This window comes from Motacilla alba, chromosome 2, assembly GCF_015832195.1.
Source record: "Motacilla alba alba isolate MOTALB_02 chromosome 2, Motacilla_alba_V1.0_pri, whole genome shotgun sequence".
Classification (NCBI taxonomy): Eukaryota; Metazoa; Chordata; class Aves; order Passeriformes; family Motacillidae; genus Motacilla; species Motacilla alba.
The window spans coordinates 48794948-48818386 of record NC_052017.1 but is presented as its reverse complement, the minus strand read 5'-3'; the positions used below and the strand labels follow the sequence as shown (position 1 = coordinate 48818386).

At 41.7% G+C, this 23439-nt stretch overlaps 2 protein-coding genes across 40 annotated transcripts in view; one reads left to right on the top strand and one right to left on the bottom strand.

Annotated features, from left to right (window-relative positions):
• CLASP2 (cytoplasmic linker associated protein 2) overlaps positions 1–18532 on the bottom strand; it is a 145707-nt gene extending 127175 nt beyond the window's left edge. For 38 of the 39 annotated variants that reach the window (XM_038123947.1, XM_038124000.1, XM_038123955.1 and 35 more), the window contains exons 1-2: positions 18301–18532; positions 6846–6924 (exon numbers count right to left, since the gene is read on the bottom strand). In XM_038123947.1, coding sequence (XP_037979875.1) covers positions 6846–6924; positions 18301–18495 — 274 coding nt within the window. In that variant the 5' untranslated portion in view covers positions 18496–18532. Of the gene's footprint in view, positions 1–6845; positions 6925–15471; positions 15584–18300 lie in introns of those variants that run through there. The other variant, XM_038124262.1, reaches the window with a different exon arrangement.
• Positions 18533–18565: 33 nt separating this feature from the next.
• Positions 18566–22998, top strand: LOC119696941 (nascent polypeptide-associated complex subunit alpha, muscle-specific form-like). Its single transcript, XM_038126900.1, has 3 exons — positions 18566–19398; positions 20808–20997; positions 22903–22998. The coding sequence occupies exons 1-3, from the start codon at positions 18605–18607 to the stop codon at positions 22996–22998; spliced, it is 1080 nt and encodes a 359-aa protein (XP_037982828.1). The 5' UTR covers positions 18566–18604.
• The last annotated feature ends 441 nt before the right edge of the window (positions 22999–23439 follow it).

The following is a 23439-nucleotide window of genomic DNA, read 5'->3' as shown; positions in this document are numbered from 1 at the left end:
AAAATACAAAAGCAGCTATTTTGGAGAAAAAAATACAAATAATGGACTATCCTCTAAATGCCTTTTCCAAAAAAAAAAAAAAACAAAAAACAAAAAAACCATGAAATAGCCAGCATTTTATTGTTTAAGAAAATCCTACAACAGTCCAACACAGCTTTTCCTGAGGTCAGTAAGCTATAAAATGAAAAGGCAATATCAGACAAAACACCTGACTTGCATTTAGATGCAAGAAGGCATCCTTGAGACAAGACATCTTTCATATAAATAGAAAAGCCTTCTTTACTTTATCTGAACAACTCAGTGTCTTGACTTATTTAATTTAACTTCCAAGTTTTCCCTAACACCATAACTTAGCCGTTTTTTAAGCAAAGACATGGAACAAACAATTTTGAAGGTCCCTTCCACCCTAATTATTCCAAGTTATATGTTTAGTTGTTCTGTAAGCATTCTTAATCTTGAATCCTCAACAGAACATGCCCTTAGTCTCAACATTTCAAGTGAATTAATAAAAATGAAAAATGAGAATAAAATTTAGTCAGGCGTTAACACCTGAAGATCCAGCATTTTTCTACATGTTATATATCCATGGTAGCTCATGCTAATACAGTTCTTGGTCTTCATCGATTTCATGGATTTTCAAAGCATTTCTCCACACCACATTAAAACCATTTATTAGAGTCACAGCTTGAATAAACTGCACACTTGAGTCTTTTCCACCCAAAAATTCAATCATTAAGAGAAAAAGCAAAAATTTACAATGTGGGTGCCACTTACTAAACGCTGATTTCCTCAAACAAGTATTTCCAAATTCTTGGACCAACTGCTTTCAATCCAAATTCACTCAAAAAGTTAAGGCATGTTGCAAGCTTTTACAACTGCTTTAAAACACATCAGGTAACACAGAACCATTCAGGTCAGAAAAACTCTTTTAAGATCGTCATGGCCAATCACTAACCCAACACTGTCAAGGCCACCGCTAAACCATGTCCCTCAGTGACACATCTACAGCAGACTTTCAAGTATGTCCAGGGATGGTGACTCATCCTCTTCCACTTCTACTGGCCAGTAGCAGTGCTTGACAACATTTTTCCTAATATCCCATCTAAATCTCTGCTGGCACAACTTGAGGCCATTTCCTTTTGTCCTATCGCTTGTTTCTCAGTTGAAGAGACTGACCTCCACCTTGCTACAACCTCCTTGCAGGTGGTTACAGAGAGCAATAAGGTCAGCCCTGAGCATCCTTTTCTCTGGGCTACATAATCCACAGCTGTTCTTCATCAGCCTTGTGCTCTAGACCCTTCCCCAGCTCCACTGCCTTTCTCTGGACATGTCCTTCTAGCAGCGGGGAGCCCAACACTGGACACAGGATTCGAGTTGTGGCCTCACAACTTGAACACTCACAAGCAGTGCCAAGTACAGGGGACAATCACTGCCCTGGTTCTGCTGTTCACACGACTCCTGATACAGGCCAGGACACCACTGGCCTTCCAGGCCACCTGGGCACACACTGGCTCATGTTCAGCCACTGTCAACCAACACTCCCAGGTGCTCTTCCTGTAGCGCTGCCTAGGGTTGTTGTGACCCAACTGCAGGACCTGGCATTTGGCTTTGCTGACCCTCAAACCATTGGCCTCAACCTGTTCCTCCAGCCTGTCCTGATCCCTCTTCAGAGCCTTCCTACCCTCCTTCAGATCAGCACTCCTTCCCAGCTTAGTCTGATCTTCAAACTGTCTGAGTGTGCCTTTCATTCCCTTGTCCAGATAATGGAAAAAATATTAAACAGAGCCAGCCCCAATGCTGAGTCCTGGGGAATACCAGTCACCAACTGGATTTAACTCCACCGACCATCAACCTCTCGGCTCAGCCATCCAGCCAGTTTTTAAGCCACTGAAGAGTGCACCCATCCAGGACATGGGCAGCTACACTTGCCGGCTTTATTATAACAATAAATTTGATGGAGCATTTCAGTTAGTCTGAGGACACTAATTTAAATGTTCTTTCAACACTTCTTGAAACTACCTGGTAAAAAATTTAAACATGTCAAATTAATTTCACATGTAAATATATGGCACTACAACTATCTTCCAAAACTATTTTTGCCCAGTGGTTTCTTTTCACAGTAAGATGAATTTCAAACAACTATTAAACATATCAACACATTTACATATGGAGTTTTTGTGTGTAAAATGTGTACCCCTATTGAGAGTTATACATACAGGTACATATACAAATTTAACCTATCTGTGTTCTGTCATTTTAACTGTCAATTACATTTCCTTTAATTTTCAGGTAAGTACAATATTTTGCAACATTTTGTACGGTTGTATGTAAAAGCTAATGTCAATATAGTTATGTAATAGACTTGATGGACAGTTCAATATATGCAGAAAAATATGTCATGGTTTAATACTGCACAGTAAAACTGAAACAGATTCTGCATACCTTTATTGTATTCTTTCTTTTCCTTTTGACAATAAGGAGAGGGCCAAGTCACATTCACTTGTTTTAGAAAACAGAACAAAAAGTGTGAGTAGACACTTTTCCCAGAAATCCTATCATCCAGACACATATGCCCATAATTCTAACAGTCTCTTTTATTTTGGATATATATGATTATTTTAATAATTAATGTGATCACCTGGGAAAAGAGACTGTGATACAGTAATTATGTACTCTTATGTAACATCTCTTTTAATCACAGAACAAGCAGTAGCTTTAAATACCAAAAATTGTAACACTCAAACACTGCTTTATCTTTCCCAGAATACAGACACAGAGTCCTACGAAAGAACACATACCCTGGTATTTATTGCTTCCAAAGTATTTTCAAGGATCTTAAGCGGATGCACTAAAAGAAAGATTCCAAATTTGTGTGTCTAGACTCCCAGAACACTGATGGCAGCTGCAGAGCACGCTCAATGTGGTTAATCATAAAAGGGTAACACCTTATAAGAAATTTAGTGCAACGTTAGATGGTTGCCTAGGAAACTGAATTAAGTCTCTTATCAGGCATTATACTTCAATACAAAGATCACTAACATGCTCTTTGAAATACTGGAAGGTATCTGCCCTACCACTGTTGTATTGATTTTGCCCAAATGTAATTTACAGCATATATGTAGGCTGCAAAGACTGAAGTAATAGTAAAGCATTCATGTTTTTCACTTCATAGCAGAAGCCTGTAATGTTTAAGGGGGTGAATATTCAGTGACATTAGCTGTCTTCTGCACTTAAGGAAATCCACCCCCATCAAAACAGAACAGGAAATTAAATTGGGATGGGGTGTTAAAGGTGGAATATGTTTTCCCATATTGCAGTTGGATAATGTATTCATTTACTGAGATCTGAATCACAAATGAAAACATCTCAGGGTCACCAAAATGTAACACTCTTTATTAAAAGAAAAATGCATTTAAGGTTGCACGTATGTTATAAGTGAAAAAAGCTATAAAATTGAAGTTTTACCTAGAAAAGAGGCTGAATTATATTTTAAAAAAAGCAAAGAACAAAGCAGGTAGGTATTTTACATCTATCCTGCTTCGCTGTAGTTATGGCACAATCCCTATTTTTTTTGAGAACGCAAGTACCTACAATAGCTTAGAGCAATAAATGAGAAGTTAACTATAGTTTGAATATTACAAAGTAATAATTGAATTCCCTGGAAAAATTCTGTTATGTTTGCCTTCAAAAAATAATACACTCACATTTATTTGACCAAAATAATAGAGAAAGTAAAAGCCTAAGATGGCCTGTGCGGCCCAAAGAACTTGTTACTTAGCTGAACTACTTTGCTTACAAATTTCCCAACATTTTCAAGCTTGATTCCGTGATTTTTGTTTCCTCCTCATATCACCTAAACCACTGCACATCTGCAATACAAGATTATATACCTCACTAACAATATTCAGATCAAAAAATCATTTTACTGGACATAACCAAGCTAAAAAAACAAAACAAAACCCTAAAATGGCAGTTTGCATAGAATACTTGCTTCTTGTCAAATGCATAACTATGGATATGGATTGTATGAGGTTCAACAAGGCCAAATACTGGGTGTCCTATTTGGGTCACAACCACCCAGGCTGGAGAAGTGTCTGGGAAGTCGAATAAAAAAATGAAGTGGTACCTCACAAGGCTGTAAGAGCTCTCTGCACAGAGCTGTGCAGAAGGTAACTCAGCTAACAGAGTGCAGTTGGACTTTCACATGGCTCTCAAGAAGGGGTCTTGCCCTAATGATAAAGGCATGGAGCAAAGACACTGCCCTGGAGAGTGGGCCCCAAATCCACCATCACTGCACAGGAAACAGGTTGTTGTAGTAGACAGTCTCATGAGTGTATTAGGTCAATTTTCAGAAAGCAGCTATGCAACAGAGGAATCTGTAATCAATAATTACAAAAGTAATAGATGACAAATACAATCATGCCGCTATGAACATATGCCGCCTCTCTGGTATGGTGTAGCAGATATGGCTTCCTCAACTCAAGTGCACCACAAGAGGAAGGCACTGAAAGGGCAAACAGTTGTATACATGAAACAGCCCCATTGTGTCTCTGAGCTGGGGCAGAGGGAGGGATAGCAGACGACAAGCATGGAAGAGATCCATAAACAGAAACTGGCAGTCGGGAAGGTAAGAAATGTTGGCTCTCCTCTCTAACACAAGATCTAGCAAGCACCAAGTTTTTCAGGCAATCAGTCCAAACAAGTTTTGCATACTTAAGTACTTCTACAGAACACTGCAAAAGCCAAAGATCTATGTGGGTCAGAAACTAGACAGATAAAGCTGTATGAAAACAAAGCAAGAGGGCAGACACTGAAGATACCATGTGCCTCAGCTGGCCCTAACCTGTAAGACTGCTGACAACTCCTACTGATGAAGGAGTTATCACTGCCTGTTTCTCCTGTCCTTACTTTCTTCTCAGACATCTGCAAACAAATCACTGTCAAATTCAAGTCTTTGGTCTGACTTACTGGAGTCAGATTACATTAGAAGACAAATCTGCAGAGCCAAAAGAACATGATTTAGCAAACTCCTGGTTGTTTAAGTTTTCTTGAAGGAAGCAGTTCTCCAGCTCACCAATGTACTTTTTATTATTCTCATGAGCCCTGGACTACACAAACCCCAGACACTTACAATAATGTTTTTATATTACTGCTTCACTGACTGAATAATATAATATTCACAAAAACTGAATAATATTCCAATCTTGTTATGAAACTTGGAGAGAGAGCTAACAACTGAGGAGAATTCATATCACTCTTTAAAAGTAACCTAAAATACTGTTTTCTACCTTTACTGAGACTAAGATTTCAATGACTGTTAGGTTAGTTTATACAGAAGTTGATCATGAACAACAGTAACTTGCTGTTATACTCTAGAGGTCTTGATTCTGGAGATGCTCTGAAGATCAGTTTCAGTTGAAAGCACTACTTAGCTTAACTGAAACACACTTTGAGAATACATAGCTTCCGATGTTATGTGTGTTCGATGGTCACCCAGTGCCAGTACTCTCTCTCTCTTCTGTTTTTTAATATAAATACTATTGAAATTTAAATATTCAATTTCCACATAATCTCACTCAACTACTGTGACAAAAAAAAGCCCAAACCAACAAGAATATTTTCAAACAATTCTCAGATAGTTCATAATTAAAACAACAGAGAAAAAACCGAATAAGCTTCCCAACCTTTCTTTGATAATGTTACTGTAATTTTTGGTTTTACAGAGTCTTAAAATAAAAATCAAAACTTAGCCAAACTCTGAAGCAAAACAGTGTTTATAGCTACAAATGGAGACTATTCAAAAATATTGTGCATAGCACAATATGCCTCCAGCTCCCTTACACAGCTCCAATACAAAATTAACCAGCCAAAGAAAAGCTCTCCACAACAAAACAGATTTAAATTCTGTAGCACTCTACTGCAGTAGTTCCACAGAATACTGAGATATGCTTTCAATTAATTTAGTTAGCAGCTTGTCATAAATTATACTTTGTATTCCTGAACTTTGAAATTTCATTTCAAAGCTCCCAATTACAAAACTAGACATGGAGAGAAAAGGAAGCTTAAAATTTTGACAGACAATTTGAGATAGCTGGTGATCATGGAAAATGATGTAACTTACTCAAATTTTGAAAAAGGACATTCACTAGAAACTTCTGTCAAAACCAGCCAGTGCTATAACACCAACATTAATGTCCTAATATCACTATCTCTTTTCAAAGCCAGCAGCAAAATGAGTTGATTAGTGTAGTTTGCTTGTACCTCCCAGAAAAAAGGTCTCATACTCCAGCACATGTAGATCCATTAATATGAAATTCATTTGAGTAAACATTTCACAAGGAATAAAAGTCAGTACTTTTTTTTTTTTTTTCATCCCATAAAAACTTTAGACTACTAAAAGTTACAGTCGAGTTATCTAACACGAGGTGGACCACATAATCCTCTGAGACTACAGGCTTCAGCAGGCATAAAGCTCTGATTAAAGTGACCTGCAAATAAAACCTTCCATCTTTAACACAAGTTAAAGATAATACTTGTGTTTCAATGCAAATTTTAGAGAACTGTCTCAGGGAGTGGTAAGCAACCATACAGCATGGAACTAATTACTGGAAAGGCACTCCTGGAACCTTTAAAAAAAGTCACAACCACCACCTAAGAAATCAGTGACAAATGAATACTGACATGCTACTACACAATTATTTCAATTCCAACACCAGTAAAATGCCTGCCAGTACATTATAATTAGCTCAAGAAGTTTTCAACACGTTCCACTTCAGCTAGGAGGCAGGGCAAGTGTCTTTTACTGTTTGGTCTTAGGAAAAAAAAAAAAGTTGTATTTCACTTACCAGTTCCTATATAGGGTTTAAAGCGTCCTGATAGTCTGTCAACAAAGGCACCTAAAACATCTAAACCCAGTAGTGCTACCTGTTGAAACAAAAGCATTACATATTACAAACCAGATCAATGAAGAAGTTTTTAGAATATATTGCAAATAACTTAAACATAGAAATGCAAATATGCTGAAAAGCTATCTTAAAGTTTCAGTTGAAGAGCTAATAATTCCTTCAAATTTCCTATCAAGACAAAGTTATCAGAAAATGTTTGAAATGGATCGAGTTTATTTACACATACCAGAGCAATTCAGATTTTTTAATTCTTGTGTTATAACAGAAGAAAATAAATATTAGAAAACTAATGTTTTCCTATTGTCAACTACAAAACCCAAACAAAGACATGGTTTAAAGGTTTCCCAGATGCCAAGAGCTTACTTCTGGCCGCTTACCTCATCCACTAAGGTCATTACATCATTTTCCAAACTCCCAAAAGAAAACAGCGAAGGTAATTTTGCTTTCCCTAGTGGTCCAGACTAGACCATTTTCCACCTGCTTGTTAAACTAGGGAAGCCTAATTTTTCATCTGCTCATTAAAAATATAATAAAGAACCCCCTCAAACCAAACACAAACAACAAGAAAAACTAAACCAAAACAAAAACCAACTCAACCCACAACAATGAAGAAAAAAAACCCCAAACAAAAACCAAACCAAAACAGAAAAAAAAAAAAGGAAATGCAAAATACTACTGGAGTTTTGAGGAATTTCCCATCCATGAACAGAAACCAGATGAGACAACACTATCCCCTAATTAAGAAACAAAAACACAAACAGAAACTATCAGTTCGACTAAATTATTTTAAGAAGTTGGTAGACTTATTTTGCTGTTTACTATCCTGCATATTGTTCCAAGACTTCCTTCTGTATTTCCTACAATAGATCATAAGGAACACCAGAACCTGCATTTTCGCAGCTTGTAGTTACCTCAATTTGCTGCTGCCCATGAAGGTGCAAATGGAACAACCACTTGTCAAAGGAACAACCTCCTCAAGCTTGGGCATTCCTTACAGCTTTTGCTCCTCTTTATTTTCTAGTAAGACATGCTCTGCACATTTTTCCCCATGAACTCATGACTAGAATTCCTCTCCTTTATTAGCTGTTTATTTTCATAACATTTGGATCTGCATTTTTTGGACCCCTCTGTTTCCTTAAGATTCCTATCTGTCACAATTGTCCACTCTAGGCAAAAGGCCAGAAGAAAATTTGACTGGATATGCATGTGATACACATGGCCCACGCACACAGCAGCATACAAGCCTTGTTTCAACAGTAAACTAGAAAAATAAGGTCCTCAAAAAACCTAGGATTAGAAGTAACCACACAATGAAGCTGGCTTTAATAAATTCACTATTAGCACAACAGATCTGCTTTTAAAAAGAAGATCTGGACACAATTCTATTACACACTAAAACAGAGGATAGCATATATAAGTGGATGGCACCACTGGCTTAAATAAATATATTGCCAACAAGTAACTATCTACAGATTAGGGAAATTGAATACTATAGCTAGTAACTTACTTAGACAAAAAATAGATATAAATTAGCTTTTGCGGTAATGCAAAGGCTTTCCGCAAGGTTTTTCCTTTAATATTATTTTCCAGCTTATCAAGCAATATGAAACTATAGTCAAAAGCTCCATCTAAAAACCAGTGTTTGAAAGAAATAAATTCCTTCTGGATCCACAGTTTTCCTATGCTTCTGCTTCCTGACTACAAACCCATCTGAGACTTGCACTGATAATTTTAAGGTACCTTTCCATGCAAGCGTTTTGCACAAACAGGAGCCTTTTCATCTTTAAAAAGTCTCTCTCTTCTCCATACATTTGATTATCTTTGCCGAACCTGTCTTGAAGACTTCCATCCTCGTGAAGAACAGCAGCTCAAACTTAGAGTAAAGCACACATGCATGAGCTTTATCTCATGCAAAGTCTTCTGTAGTCTGCAACTTTGAAAAGGTAACAGGTATGAAAAGTCACAATAACTGAAGAGTTAAAATGTTATTGTGGCCACAAGCCGAAGTATTGGAAAACTGCTCTAGCTACAAAATTTGCTTTCATTCCACATCACAAAACAAGTCAGCTGAAACACACAACTACAGAGGACAGCAAGTGAACTATCATCTGCTGGTTTTGTAAATCAATTTTATTATTTTTCTGTTCTCATACACAAAGCTCTAAGCTTCAGCATCTCCTGGTAGGTATCATCTGTGCAGTATTCAAGAAGCCCTTTGCAAAGAGTCCTTAATTTATACGGGGTCACATAAACATCATTAAAAAAAAAAAACAAAAAAAAAACCACAACAACAACAAAAAAACATTACTTGTAAGTTGAGGCAGAACTTAGAGGTTCTGCAGAAGACCTGCAATAAAGAGGTTCCAAGTTCTGACGCACTGTGTGGGACCATTTAACAGCACAGGCTCTCCACTATCAACAGAAAAACCTTTCACCAGCATCACTGCTCTTTCCCCAACAGCTCCAATGAAGGATGAATGCCTTCTGGGATTAAAATCAATGGATTTGTTTCTTACTCTGCATTCATTAAGCCTTTTTCTTGCTGTCTAGAAAGAGCCTTTGTATGTTGAGACTGATTCATCAGCTCACCATTGTTTGAAGCATTTAAACAGTGCTTTTAAAGTTCATAGGGAAAAAGAAATTTAGGCTCATTTGAACTGGAGTTGGTTTTTTGCTATTCCTTAACAAGCCAATATTAAGCCCATCCTCGACTTCTCAGATCACAACAAAGTTGCCAAACCAACTGAGAAATATTTTATCTGTTCTGGATAAAAAAAGACCAGACTCTTTGGTGAAATCAAGATGTTACAACCCAAAAACTATTATGAATAGAACCAGTGATTAGTAATTGAGCCTATTCTTGTTCTGCAAGCTTATTACTTTTCCAGCTCTCCTTCTGCACACACTTTCCAGCACTTCCCCAGCCCTTCTGTGGACAACTTCCAGGCACCTAAATTTTCTCCTAGAAAAAGAAATACTGTTCTTCAAACCATATCCAGATAACCATGAATACTTACTGTTATTTTCATTGTGGTTCTGCAATTTCCCATCCCTGTGGGGGACAGCTAGGGGCAGGACACTACCAGGAAAACATTTCTACTTGTGTAACTTGCCAAATGACCTTAATACAAATGTCCTTGGATTTGGTCATGGGATCTCTGAACTGTATACGGAAAGATGGGTTCTGTAGAACGGGACCTGTGAACTCGTCATGAGAATCTAATGGGGGAATTATGGAGGTCCCTATCTGGAACTCCAAAGAATGAAGTTCAGGCATTGGATTTCCTGTCACCATGGGGACAGCTGTGGTATCACTAACAATTACTGACAAACAGGACGCAGCATGCCAAACAACTACGCCCTGCAAGAGCAAGCATTGTTCCAGCACTGCACTGCTGGAATAAGATATATGCAAAAACTTAATGGGATGTTTTTTTAAAGGTATTGTCAGCCGAGACATAAGGTACACTTTCTTAATTCTCATAATCTCAAGAACCTTGCAAGCAGCTCCACATGAAACAAAAATATTTATGTTCATGCAGTATCTTGTACTTCACTTCTTCAAGTTTCATATTCTTAGTTCTCTCTACTCATCTTCCAAGACACACTTCTGCTCCCCTATTCCATACTTCTTGCTCCCTTTACTGTTTCCCACTCCAATTCTATCCACTTTCCCCATCTGCAGAGATCTACCCATACTCCATTCCCTCCCTCAACAGCTTACAAATACTTAAGCATTCCCTTGGCCCCATGAGCAGAAGGATGCTTCCATTTTTCTGGGTCATTTCTTCAACCTATGTGGTTCTTCAGTCCCAGCCATGACACCTTCGGACTCCATTCTTCCTGCCACTCAGCAGCAATTGGACAGCTGCCTCTGCTGACAGAAGCCAAAACTGCAATCCTAGCTGCTGAAGCTACCACATACATCATCTATACTGTAGATATTTTAGCTGACAAGAAAGCATTATGTGGGAATCCATAAAATCAAGAGCACTAATGACACACTTCCAATAGTATGATTTTTTTAAATACATATCACATCACAATGCAAGAAGAGAGCAAAGTTGCTGGTATCTAACAAAGTCTCCAAGCTCAACAATTGGAGTCCAAGTTCATTAGCAAATGCAGAGCCCCCTCTACCTAAAAATGCAAAGCTACTGCCTTCAAAATGATGTTTTGTAACTATACTTCGGACTACAAGGTAAGATTCTCCTAAGCATCCCATCTTTGCTACCGTTAAACTACCTATCAGCTGCAACCTCATTGCCTCAAAAGGGGTATAGACTACCAAACTTCTGATAATCTTTCCTTCACAATTCTCCTGTGATGGCCAACTACAGAACATTCCAGTAAGGCAGTGCAAGCAACCACACTACCAGAGGATTGCTGAATGAATCACCTCTATTTATCTAGAGAGTGACAAGTGTATTTCTGCACTGAAAGGCTTGGTTTCTACAGGGGATCTCCCAACAGGCACAATTCTGGGATGTCCCTGTTATGTTGACCTCTCCTGTACTGCAGCCAGAAGAAGCAAGCGAAGTACTCTCATAAAAATTTTAGAGGTTATTAAAAAAAAAGGAAATATGCTTTAATGCCCTTTCCGCAAGTTGGGAACTTTAGCTTCCTATCTTGTCTGCCCACATTAATTAAGAAACATTTAGCCAATTCTGAAGAACACATTGATGTAACATTCAAAATGATCACTGGAAAAAAAAACCAAACATTTACAACCTTCCATTATTTCAAAATCTCTTATCATCTTCAAACTGAATTCAGACTGCAAGTGTGATCTCCAAACTGTTCTGTATTATGTAAACAATACAGTATTTTAAAATTTGTGTACTGCCTCCAGCTTGATCCATTATAGGAGCATCTCCAGTTTACTTCACATGTGCATTAAACATTCTTCCCTTATCTATTGTAAGAAATTTTTCATATTGTTCCAAGGACTGTGAGCAAAACCCAAAAACAGATGATGCAGCAACACTTGACATCATAAGCCTTTTTTTTTTTTAGATTGTCTAGCTAAAACTTGATGTGCTGCACTGGAAAAAGTTTCCAAACAGAGCCTCTTCGAAAACAAGGCTCAGTGGGAAGACAATGAGATGTATGGTATTTCTCTTCTGAATAAATAATTAATTAAAAAACTTTTTTTACCCAAGGAAAATTGCAGTCAAATGCCTTTCTAAGCACATTGATGGTGCAAAACAAAGAAACACTTTATTTTAGGACTCAGTTCTTTCAAAATAATTTAATTCTTTTTGTGCCCAAGGTCTCTTATTTCCTTTCTCATTTCCTCTTATTTAAATTGTATCAAACATACAGTGACCCCCATTCTCTGCTATTATTCGCACCTCTGCACCAGCTCCTCTGCTGTGGGAAGAGAAGCATTCATGCAGCTGAACAGCAGCCCACTTCAGGGAACCAGTTCTACAAAGGAACAAGAGAAGGCATCTTCTGAGCCGTGTCTCCTCCCTGAGCCTGCTAGCTGGGCAGCCTCACAAGCATTCCCATCAGAGCAATGCAGGCATGACGCACCAGCACCACTCCTCAGCCAGGGACAGAAACTGCTTGAATCAGCAGTGCTGCTAAAATCACTCGGCTCACACGCACCGACTGCTGCCAGCTCTGCTCTGGAGGATGCGCCTCTCCTCTGACACACTGCATAGGGCTTGGAAAGGGTCTCCACCCACACCCAAATCAATCAAACCGCAGGCTACAAGTGATGGTCCTGGTATCCCTCTTGACCTGCAGATGTATTTGATCTAGTGCACTGATATCACCTGTAACATGAGTCAAATCAGCTTGCTGAAACACTGGAAAATGAATTGAACATTGACAAAATGCTAACTGCCTCAAGAACAACAGTAAGAACAGAACACCTGGCCCCATGAGCAGCAGAGCTGCTGTTTCAACAGCGAGTACAGCTAGGCTGGAAAACACAAACTGAAGCTGCAAAACAACTGAGAACTGTCAATTCCACCTCTGAAGGAGATGCCTGAGACTTTGAGATTATATATATTCCCCATGTCCAACTAAAGACCAGACAAAATTAATTTTAATTAAAATAATTAAAACTTCTTGGAAGTGTCCCTTGTCTTCAGGAGATCTGCCTGATTATTTGGCTAATATTCCATTACAATTAATATATCATGAAGAGAACATAAACATTACATAAAAAATAGCAATTATTACTCAAGAAGGAATCAAATAATTGAGTTGGAAAACTAAAATTGGATTCACACATGGACAGGTCAAACCATGTTCTTATTACATGAAAAAGGAAAGTAGCTCCCACACAACCAAGATCAAACAAAACTTGAAGAAAAAAAGAATTCAATTCAGCAAAGAGTTCAAAGTCAAACATTTCTTCTTCAACAAAGACATTTAAATTACCAGCATTTGCTAACAAAGACTAAGGAAATACTGGAATTTACACCATAACTGAAAATAAAGGTTTAGCAGGGTCCTCTTTTATTCCATTTCTCTGTCCTGCATCTTAAAGTCCTACAACTCACTATTGCATTGGCCTTTTGTGTGGCATATGTTGGCTTGCGTTCAACTTCAGATCCAAAACAACCCACACATTTTCTTCCTAAGGTCTGCTACACACACCCCCCCACATCCTGCATTTGTGCATTCGGTTATTTGTAATTAAATGTGCAATCCCACATGTTTTATCTCTGAACTCTCTTTTTTCAGATCTCAGTATCTCCATTTTATTTAGGTAATTTTAAATCGTGGGTTCCACCTCGCACAAATACGTACGGTCAACCAAGTTTTAACTGCTGCCATCTCTTTGCAAGTCCTTCAGACAAGCATCCTAACCACTTGTCTTTACCTATGTGCAAAATTACAGTTCAAATCTTCTCTTCCCTTCTGGAAATTGAAAGCTCCTCCTGCTGGCCTTCTGTTGAACTAAAGACAAACCAAAATAAATACTTGCCAAACCAAGGAAATACAAAAATGCAACACCGACATTACTGGTATTTTAGTATCTTTTGGTATTTGGCATTGAGACAAAGAAACCTCAGAAAAATCTCACTCTTCAAGATGCAGAGAATAAGAGAGAATTCCAAGGATTTGCCTAAAAGAAACAGTTTATCCACACTATCAGAAAGAGATAGAGTGAAATCAGATTTTCTTCTTCCCATGACAACCAATCTGCTGCTCTGACATAAAACTAGTGATTATTAATTACTTTTCTACTGCAGCTGAGGAATAAAACAAGCTAAGATATTGACCACAAAGGGAAGAAATCCAAAAGTGACTCATAATCACAAACATTCCTGATTACTCTTCTCATATGAAACTACCTGGAGAAACAACCACCATTATAGTCATAGTTTTTTGTTAGTTCTGATCAGGTATGATTTCTTCAAAGAATCAAAAGGTGATTTTATTGCTCAAACCTAATTTAATGAGGGTAGTTGTTCAATTTTGGTGTTAAAAGACTCAACAACATACTAACAACCAAGAGTAGATTTGCAAAGCTCTACATTAAAAGCAGTATTTCCCCATCCCACATCTCTTCAGCAGGAGTTCAAAGGAGATTTCCAGATTACTTGAGTCAGACCAGTTTGAGTCACCAGACTGCACAGTTAGATAATCTTGTAATTATTTCAAGTGACTACTGAGCATGAGAGAGAACTAACAGATGTGTTAAACAAAACTCATGTATACATAGATGAAGAGCCAGGCCAACCCAGCAACACCAGCAAATATCTATCAGTAGTACCACCCTCAGAACGGGTGTTTGAAGTTCATCTGAGAGTCCAAACAGTAAAAACAGCACTGCTCCCAAAGAGAAAAAATAGCACTATTCCCATTTCCTGAGATTGCTAAATATTTCAGTTTGAGACCAAACACCAGCAGAATAATTCTACCACTCAACTCTTAATACTTTGCATTCAACTTCATTTTAGTGAGATACAAAACCAAAGTTTAAATTATGCGCATCTTCTGTGTACTCCCTGACGCTGCAAAGCTTTTGAGAGTATTTTTAAGCCAATTCATCACTGCGCAGACATCGTAACTGAAGACCTCATAATTCAACATTGACTCATCTCTCTCTAGGTCATTCCCTATGTTCTGCAACCAATTTTCACTACAACTCTGAACTGCCTGCAGATGAGTCAACACATTCTTAATCCCACCTTTTTGTTTTACCAGTAACTCAAGCTAGTAATTGTGTTTTCCACTTCAATGAGCTAGATGAACTCAGAAATTTTCCTATCTGCTCTCTCAGTTTGGAATTGTCAGGTTGTTTATTAAATAACTATAAAGAGTTGCAAACTTCAGAACAGCAAAAGCACTGTCTGTTTTATGTGGCCAAAATCTTTTGGGGATGAGCTAATTCAACCTTGCCGATAACTAGCCCACATTTAGAATTATAAAATTGTTTAGGAAAAAGGCCCTTAAGATCATTGAGTCCAGCTTGTTTACTGAATGCTTATTCTCTTTTCCCCCCCCTCACTATCAAGCCTGACAAGCCAACCCTCCTATTACTCCTCCAAAATCTTTGCCTTCTGGTTACATGAGCCAAAAACTTTCTAGGGTGACATACCACAGAAAGTTTTCTCTTCACAGACACAGCTTAAGAGTTGAGACCAGAGCTCTCGGATCATGCATCTCCTCTTTCAGCAGAATCAGCAGAGTGCACTGCATGCAAGAACTGAGCTTTCAGTGGGAATAAAAAATATGGCATGTTCAAGGCAAGTCAAATTAGTTATCCCCTTATTATCCATACCCATCACCACGAGCAGAAATAATGCTCTCCACCAAAACTTCCTCCAGCATTCCCCACTTGTATCTCCAATTCATCTAGCTCAGCATAGCTCAGCAGTTCTGAGTCTCCAGCCATTATCACTGCTTGTGATATCACCAGTCATGTCAACTGGGAGGGATTCATTACTTTAGGACTCTGGAGACCTGCAAGACCTTTCACAAGATACAAAAGAAAGATGATAAGCAGAATTGTTTAAGTGCTCTATGTATCCATTTCTCAGTAAAGGGTGACCAACAATATAATATGTTAAATAATACAGCAATCAAAAATCACTAGGTTTTTTTTGAGAAGACACATAAGTCTGTGGCATTCATTACTTGCTATTGATTGTTCAGGGCCTGAGTGTAATAACAAAATAGGATGCAACATTTAAATGTGTAACATCTATGCTGGCATGAGACAAAATACACAAGTAAAACACGTGCCATTTTTCTAGAATACTAATCTTCATTTTGAAGCAGCAGATGTTGGCAGTCACTACCACAGCCAGGAACACTGGTACTGATTGTGAGCAAAACACCCAAGATCTTGTGCTGTTGCCATTAATATAACCACAGAATCTTCCGAGCTAGAAGGGACACATAAGAATCATCAAGCCCAGCTCTGAAGTGATAGCCCCTACAGGGATCAAACCCGTGACTAACACCATGCCCCAACATATGTGACGTGCTTTGAAACGCAATAAAGAGCCACCAGTAAGTGGACATAGAGAAGATGTAACAAAAAGACTTTAATGATTTTGCAAGCTATCTTTAAAATTCTTGAAATTTGTAATACTCTCATTCTGCATGACTCTTCGGTGGTACCCAGCCATGTAGTAAGGGCAACAGGCTCAAACTGAAACACAAAAGTGACATCTGAATACGAGGGAAAAATTTCTTTTACTTTGAGAGTGGCAGAGGACTTGAACAAGCTGCCCAGAGAGGTTGTGGAGTTTCCTCTGGAGATACTGAAAACCCACCTGGCTGTGATTCTGTGCAACCTGCTCTCAGTGAACCTGCTTTAGCAGGGAGGTTGGACTAGGGGATCTCCCTCCTGTGACTGATGCTTGTGGAGCACTGCATAGTTCTCATTCATCCTACAGTCCAAACATCCCAGGAGTTCTGTCACCTTACATCAACAGCAAACAAAATGTCTTGCACTATGAAAAATACATCTCAAAAATTGAAATTCCAGTCTTAATACCCAATTCTGTTAATTTACAAGTGCAGGAAGAAACTCTTACATTACCCTTTTAAGTAAGTAGCTAGCACTCTTCATGAAAAAGAGTATTTTAAAGACCTGTCTAGGTCTTGCATTAATCCATTTTTTCACCAACAGCTGCCCTCAGATGATTAATTTAAAGGCAAATAAATTATATTTGTCCAGCACACACTACTTCCTCATGCTAACCCGACCTTTACTGACAGACATGCTTCCAAAATAAATAAATCATATGCGCAAATGGAGTTACTCAAACTCGGTAGCTGCTACGTGCAAACGCTGGCGGATTAAAGTCAGTGGAGGGGAAAAAAGAAAAAGAAATCCGTTTCAGGAACATACTGCCCTTCGAGGTTGCTCTGCGCCCTCCTCCTGTGTCTCAGAAAATAGAAAAAAAGCGAGAACAAGCTCAGTGCAGCGAGTTTAAAGGTCCAAAGGGCGAGCCGATCACGTTGGCAGGGCGGAGCTGGCCCGGCCGGGAGCCCCGCAGCGCGGCCCGGCAGCGCCCCCCGGCGGCGGCAGCGCGGGCCTGCCGCGGCCGCGCCGCGCACACGCACGGCGGGGAGGGGAAAATTCAAAATAAATAAATAAGAAAAAAATCGCCAATGCGAAGACGATTGTCCTTGGCACTAAAACTGCGCTGTCAATCGCCTTATCGGCTGACCGACGTCAGAACAACCCGCAAGTGTTAACGCTGTGTGAGGGAGCGATCGCTCTTTTCCCGTGGCTCCGTCTAAAAGACACACGCACGCAGGAAAAAGCGAAACGTGAGTCATCATCGGGCCGCTGCGAGGATACTGCCTAACTTCCCAGGTACGGGAAAGTCACCTAAAGACGACATAAACAACTTTAAACTTACAGTGGGAACCCCAAGAAGCCAATTATTCCTTAAAGCGTCTAAAATGCACATAGCGTGATACAAATCCGGCGGAGCAGCACTCTTTACGGCCTGCAGAAAACGATGGCAACCCCATGAAACATTACACCCAAGTACAGAGACCATGGAACGGGAGTGGTAGCGAGAAAAAAAAATAAGAAAAAAAATCATCAGCTATCTTGTTTCTGAGTACGAAACACAACCCGAGTGTGTATTATAGTTGCGGGGGGAGGGGTGAGGGGGTTTAATATAATGCTGTGAAAAAACCCTCAAATCCAAAGCAAAACCAAAACACCACCTAGCCAAAACCCCTATTACTGCTTCTTTAAGTACAGACGGATAGAAACAATAAAACATTAACCACCCTTCCAGAATTTCGGAATTCCCCTTTGTGCAGGGAGGGACAATACTGGCACAAATGTAGTTTTACTTCTGCTCTTACCTGATTAAAAAAGTAACCCGGGGCTCTGTACCTCCCTACCATGATGAATCATGGTCTTCCCAGACCGAGCCCCGCCGAGCTTTTTTACCTTAAAATTACTGGAGTTGACCCACGCTGTTAATTCGTCGATCACTTTGTCAAGGCGCTGCTGGTCCTGCTCCAGATCGGGGGACCTCGCCGGGTCGCCCAGGTACTCCAGCAGCTCTTGGCCGACCTGCATCCTGCGGCCCACGTCCTTCTGCTGTACCTGCTCGCAGAAATAATCCATGCCGGCAGGCTCCATCTTCGGACGCTGCGGAAAAGTTTCTTCGTAGGCGAGACGAGGGCCTCAGGGTCGGAAGCGCGGGCAGGGCAGGGCGGGCGGCGGGGGCGCGGGCAGGCCTGCCGTCCTCATGGAGCCGCTCCCGGCGCTCCCCGCCCCGGCTCCGCGCCCGCCGCCCCCATGCGCACTCGCACCCCCGCAGGGGGAAGCCCCCGGCGGGAAGGGAACGCGGCGCTGCGCAGGGCTCGGTGTGAGTCGCTCGCTCCTGCTCACGGCTTTCCAGCCGCCTCCGCGCTGTCCCGAGGGATCCCGACAGGGCTCCCCGCCGCCGCCCCTCCTCTTCCCCCGCCGGGGAACGGGAAATAGCGCTCGAGAACAGGCGCTGCGGCTGGAGGGGCTCGCAGGCGCCCCGGCCGCGGGCTCGTGGGGTCCCCCGGGGAGGTGCTGCCGCCCCCGCTCGCTCTGCCTTCTCTCCTCCCGCCCGAGGAGAGATCTGCGGGCCGCCTCTCACGGGCACCGGCGAGGCCGCGGCGAAGCTCTCATGCTCCTGACGCCGCGGCCTCCGGCCCCTCCTGCCCGCCCGCGGGGCGGCTCCCAAACTTTCGTCCCGGCGGGTCTCAGAGCCTCCCGCTCCCCTCCACCGCGAGCCGGGCCGGGCCGGGCCGGGAGAGTCCCCCAGAGAGCCGCTCACGCTTCGCCGCGCCTTCCCCCGCCGGGCTCTGCGGCGGCAGCGCCGCCTCCGTCCCGTGGAAGTTGCGCCTCCCGCTGCCGCCAATGCCGCCCCGGCCGGCGCCAGGCGGACACACCGGGCGTGGCCCGCGCGGGCCCGCCTCCCGCCGCGGCTCCCGCTTCCCCTGGGAGAGCGCGCGCCCGCCTCCCGCCCCGCGCTGCGGCGGGATGGATGGATGGATGGATGATGGATGGATGGATGGATGGATGGATGGATGGATGGATGGATGGATGGATGGGCGGATGGATGGGCGGGCGGGCGGGCGGGTGGAGGAGGGGCGGTGCGCGCTCCCGCCAGGGCGCTCCCCCGGGACCCCTGCGGGTCGTGTCCGGCGGCAGTGGGAGGCGCATGCGCCCTCCGCCCCGCTGATCGCCGCGGTGCCGGTCCGGCGCTCTTGGGGAGAAAGGGAAAGTGTTGGAAGAGCGGGGGAAGAGGCGTGAAAGGTGCTGGGATGCTTGGGTGCTCTCCTGCCTTCCTCTCTCCCCCTTCCGAGAGCGGTCCTGGCTGTGCCTAGCGATGCCCTGCAACCCCTCCCGCCTTGCTCAGTGCCCAGGTGTAAGGTGGGGAGATCACCGTGGATCCCAGTATTCCCGGTGTGGTTGGTTCTGCAGCGTTGCTGTCCACAAAGTCGGGTTCCTTATGCGGAATGCGATAACACTCCAGAGAGACACGGATTATTAAATTCAGACTTGTGCAAGCCTGGGTGCTCAGTGCTATTCCATAAATTCAGCACAACCCATCGGACTTTCCCCACCATTACTTACACTGAATCACTGAATCACAATTAGGGTTGAATGGGACCTCTGGAGATCGTCGAGTCCAACCCCATGCCAAGGCAGGATCACCTAAAGAAGTTAACAAAGGCACACATCCAGACATGTTTTGAATTTTGAATGTTTCCAGAGAGGGAGACTCCATTAACTCCCCGGGCAGCCTGGTACAGGGCTCCACCACCTTCAACATAAACAAGTTCTTCTTCATGCTGAGGTGAAATTTCTTGTGTTTATCTTATGGCCATTGTTTCAATTTATGGCCCTGGCTCCTCCTCCTGTTGCTGGGCTCCACTGAAAAAGAGTAAGCACCATCCTCTTGGCACCCACCTTAGAGATATTAGTCTGCGTTAATGAGATCCTTGTTCAGTCTTCTCTTCTCTAGACTAAACAGGCTCAGCACCTGCAGTCACACCTCATAAGAGAGATGCTCCAGACCCCTAATCATCTTTGTGGCCCTCATCTGGACTGTCTCCAGTAGCTCCTTTCTTGTGCTGAGAAGCCCAGAAGTGCACATGGATGTGCAGTTGAACTGGACAAACTCTTCGTGGATGGCAATTTCCCAAGTAAAGCCCCAGCATGGCTGACCCACATGCCAACTGCCAGGAATCCACTTGAATTACAACAGAGACCCATAAGTGAGGGGCTGTGACTTTAGATGCCATTTCAAGGGCAATTTAAACTGGTTCAAGTCCCCTTGATGGTGGGAAAGGCAGTCGTGTCCTCTCTGTCCCTCTGCATTGGCCTCTGTGGCCTCTGAAGGTACAATTATGGCTTTCACATGCAGGGAAAGGAAAGCAGAGGAGGTCACTCTTCCCCTTCTCCCACCCTAGCTGCTCCACTTGGCCCCCGTCTTGTCCGCCGTGCCAGACCCTGCACACACTGACCACTTGGGCTGATTTAATGGGCAAAATGACAGAGCTGGTGTCAGTGAACTGGCTGGCTCACGAGTCCTACAGGACTACAGAAGCATGGGACTTGGAAGATGGGAAGCGTAACAACCCCCATCAGGGGCCATGGACAGTGACGTTGGCCTCCTGCCCCTCTGATATTGGGAGGGTTCACCTCATGCTAAACTGGGGGCCACTGCTGATACAGGCAGTCCTTTTCTTCCCTGCTGTCATGTATACAATTCTTCCCTTCCTTACACCAGAGCTGTTTTTTATTTATCTTCACTTAAACAGTTCAGAAAGACAATAGTTTTATTCTTTTTTCTTCCTTTTTTAACATCATAACTAGCTTTTTGCTGATTCAGATTCCTAAATTTTCTCACTCCGGGCTTAAGCAGTTATCAGAATTGGAGCAGGTAAAGTGAAAGCAGACAGCTAGAAGATAGATGGGGAAAACAGCCTTTGTGTTATGAAAGCTCAACTTAGTTTCAAGACAGCAAAGTCTGGCTGTCTGGCTTGCCTTGTTAGTCCTTACACTGGGGAAGAGTGAACCTGCAGGAAAGCAAGGTACTCCCTTCATTTGGCTGCTGGGTTTAGACTGAGGAGCCACACCTGCAAATTGCTGCTTCACAGCAGTGTAAACCAAACTAAATTGGTGTTACAGTGTTCCTACTTGTCTGCTTCTCACAAATCCCTTTCTCAGGAATTCTCCACTTTCCTTCTGTCCCACTGATCTGGAAAAAAAAAAAAAAAAAGAGAACTCTCCATCCACAGGCGTGGCAGGAGGCAAGAAAACAAGCAGCCTTTTGTTGATTTTGGTGAGATGCAGCAAATTGAGGATCCCATGCTTCATCAATCCCTAGGCATTACAATGATGAAGATGGTTAAAAAGAATAAAGATGTCTTTAAAATAGAAATGTATGTATTTACTTTGAGCTTATTATAATTTACAAGAAGATTATGAACTGCTCATCATGTTTTCAGGAAGGAAATCCAAAAAAGGAATTTTGGATGAAGCTGAATAGTTTTTGTCTTGTGTGTGCACTGCCACTTATGAAGATATGTAATTACAGGTTACTTTTCTAAGAAAATGGGACCCAAGAAGCTTCTGGAAGTGAAAAAATAAATTTCAGAAAAATAAAACTGGATTGCAATATTTTTTATTAGTGCACTAGAATCTGATTCACTGGTGCTGTATGTTCAAAAAGCAAATAGCTTGCTATGAAAGTTTTTTGAGTAATTGTTGACCTAATAATATTGGCTAAATAGAAAAGAAGGAAGTAGATGGTGGAGTATTAACAACTGTAAACAATTTCTGTCCTTGTCCAAACTATCTGAAAAAAAAAAACCCAAGTCATATCAAATTCATTTTTCATTACATTCCAAGTTAAGCTCAATCTCTGAAGAAAGAAAATTCTAAGCAAAAGGAGGGGGTAAAGCTCGTGGCACTACGTTTTTGAAAATCTCTTAATTCAAGGCAAATACACTGATTAGGTAATCCAGTTGCTGTGACTAGCATTGAAACTGAGGGGAAGGGTAAAGTATAATAAGACATGCACTTGAAATATCAAAACTATTTTGTCAACTCAAAGACGGCATTGCAAAGCTATGCTAAGGGCAAAATGTCATGCTGGGCTATGTGGCCTTACTTTTTTTTTTTCCATTTCACGTAATAAGTGTTTTCTTAAAAACCACAGCAGAAAATAATTGCCATGCTGTAAAATCAGAGGATTAGACCACTGCATTTCATCCTGTGATCCTGTGCCTACCTGCCATGACTAGTGCCTTTATACAGTATTGATTATAGATACACTGTTTTGAGGTACTGTTATTGATATAAGAGCAGAAAGTGGGTAGCCTTTTTATTCCTGAGGTGTTTTGCTAAACTAAGTCAGTTTCATTTGAAAGCTAGCACTGAGAGGAATTTTTTTTTTTTTTTTTGGTAGCATCAATAAATGTTGGTTGACATTTTCCTCTGCAAACAAATAGCTTTTGAATTTGGCAAACAGAACTTCTGGATGTTCATTTCCTTTTTTAGCAAGGCAGGAATGGCACTCCAACACTGAATCCAGAGCAGTCCCTCAGCTTGGACAAAGGACATGGTTTCATTGTAGATGTTCTCACAGAGTCCTAGTGGACTTTATACCTAGGGATGTGGGCTGGGCTCCAAAAAGAAGGCATTTTCATTCAAGCCAAAGATCTTGTAAAGCTTCTTATTCTCAGTTAAGGAGATTGCTTCCTCTGGAATACAATCTTCTTTTTGATATGCAAGCATGTGAGCATAAATCCACTACTCTTGTGTATTTGTACAATGCATAATATTTTGTAGAGCCATTAAGCCCCATAATTGAATGCAGAATCAAAATTTCCTTCAGTCCTCTCACTGCGACTTGCAAGCAACCAGAGCAATTACAGCAGGAGCCGAGGTAAACGACACTAATCCAGTGAGGCGCATTTCCAACCTGAATTGCACACCAAACCTGTTTCTACGCCCCCAGCCCATCCGAGTCTGCTGCACAACTCCCTCACGTATTATCCTGTGCTGAAAAAGGCGAGAATCATACCAGCGGGCTGG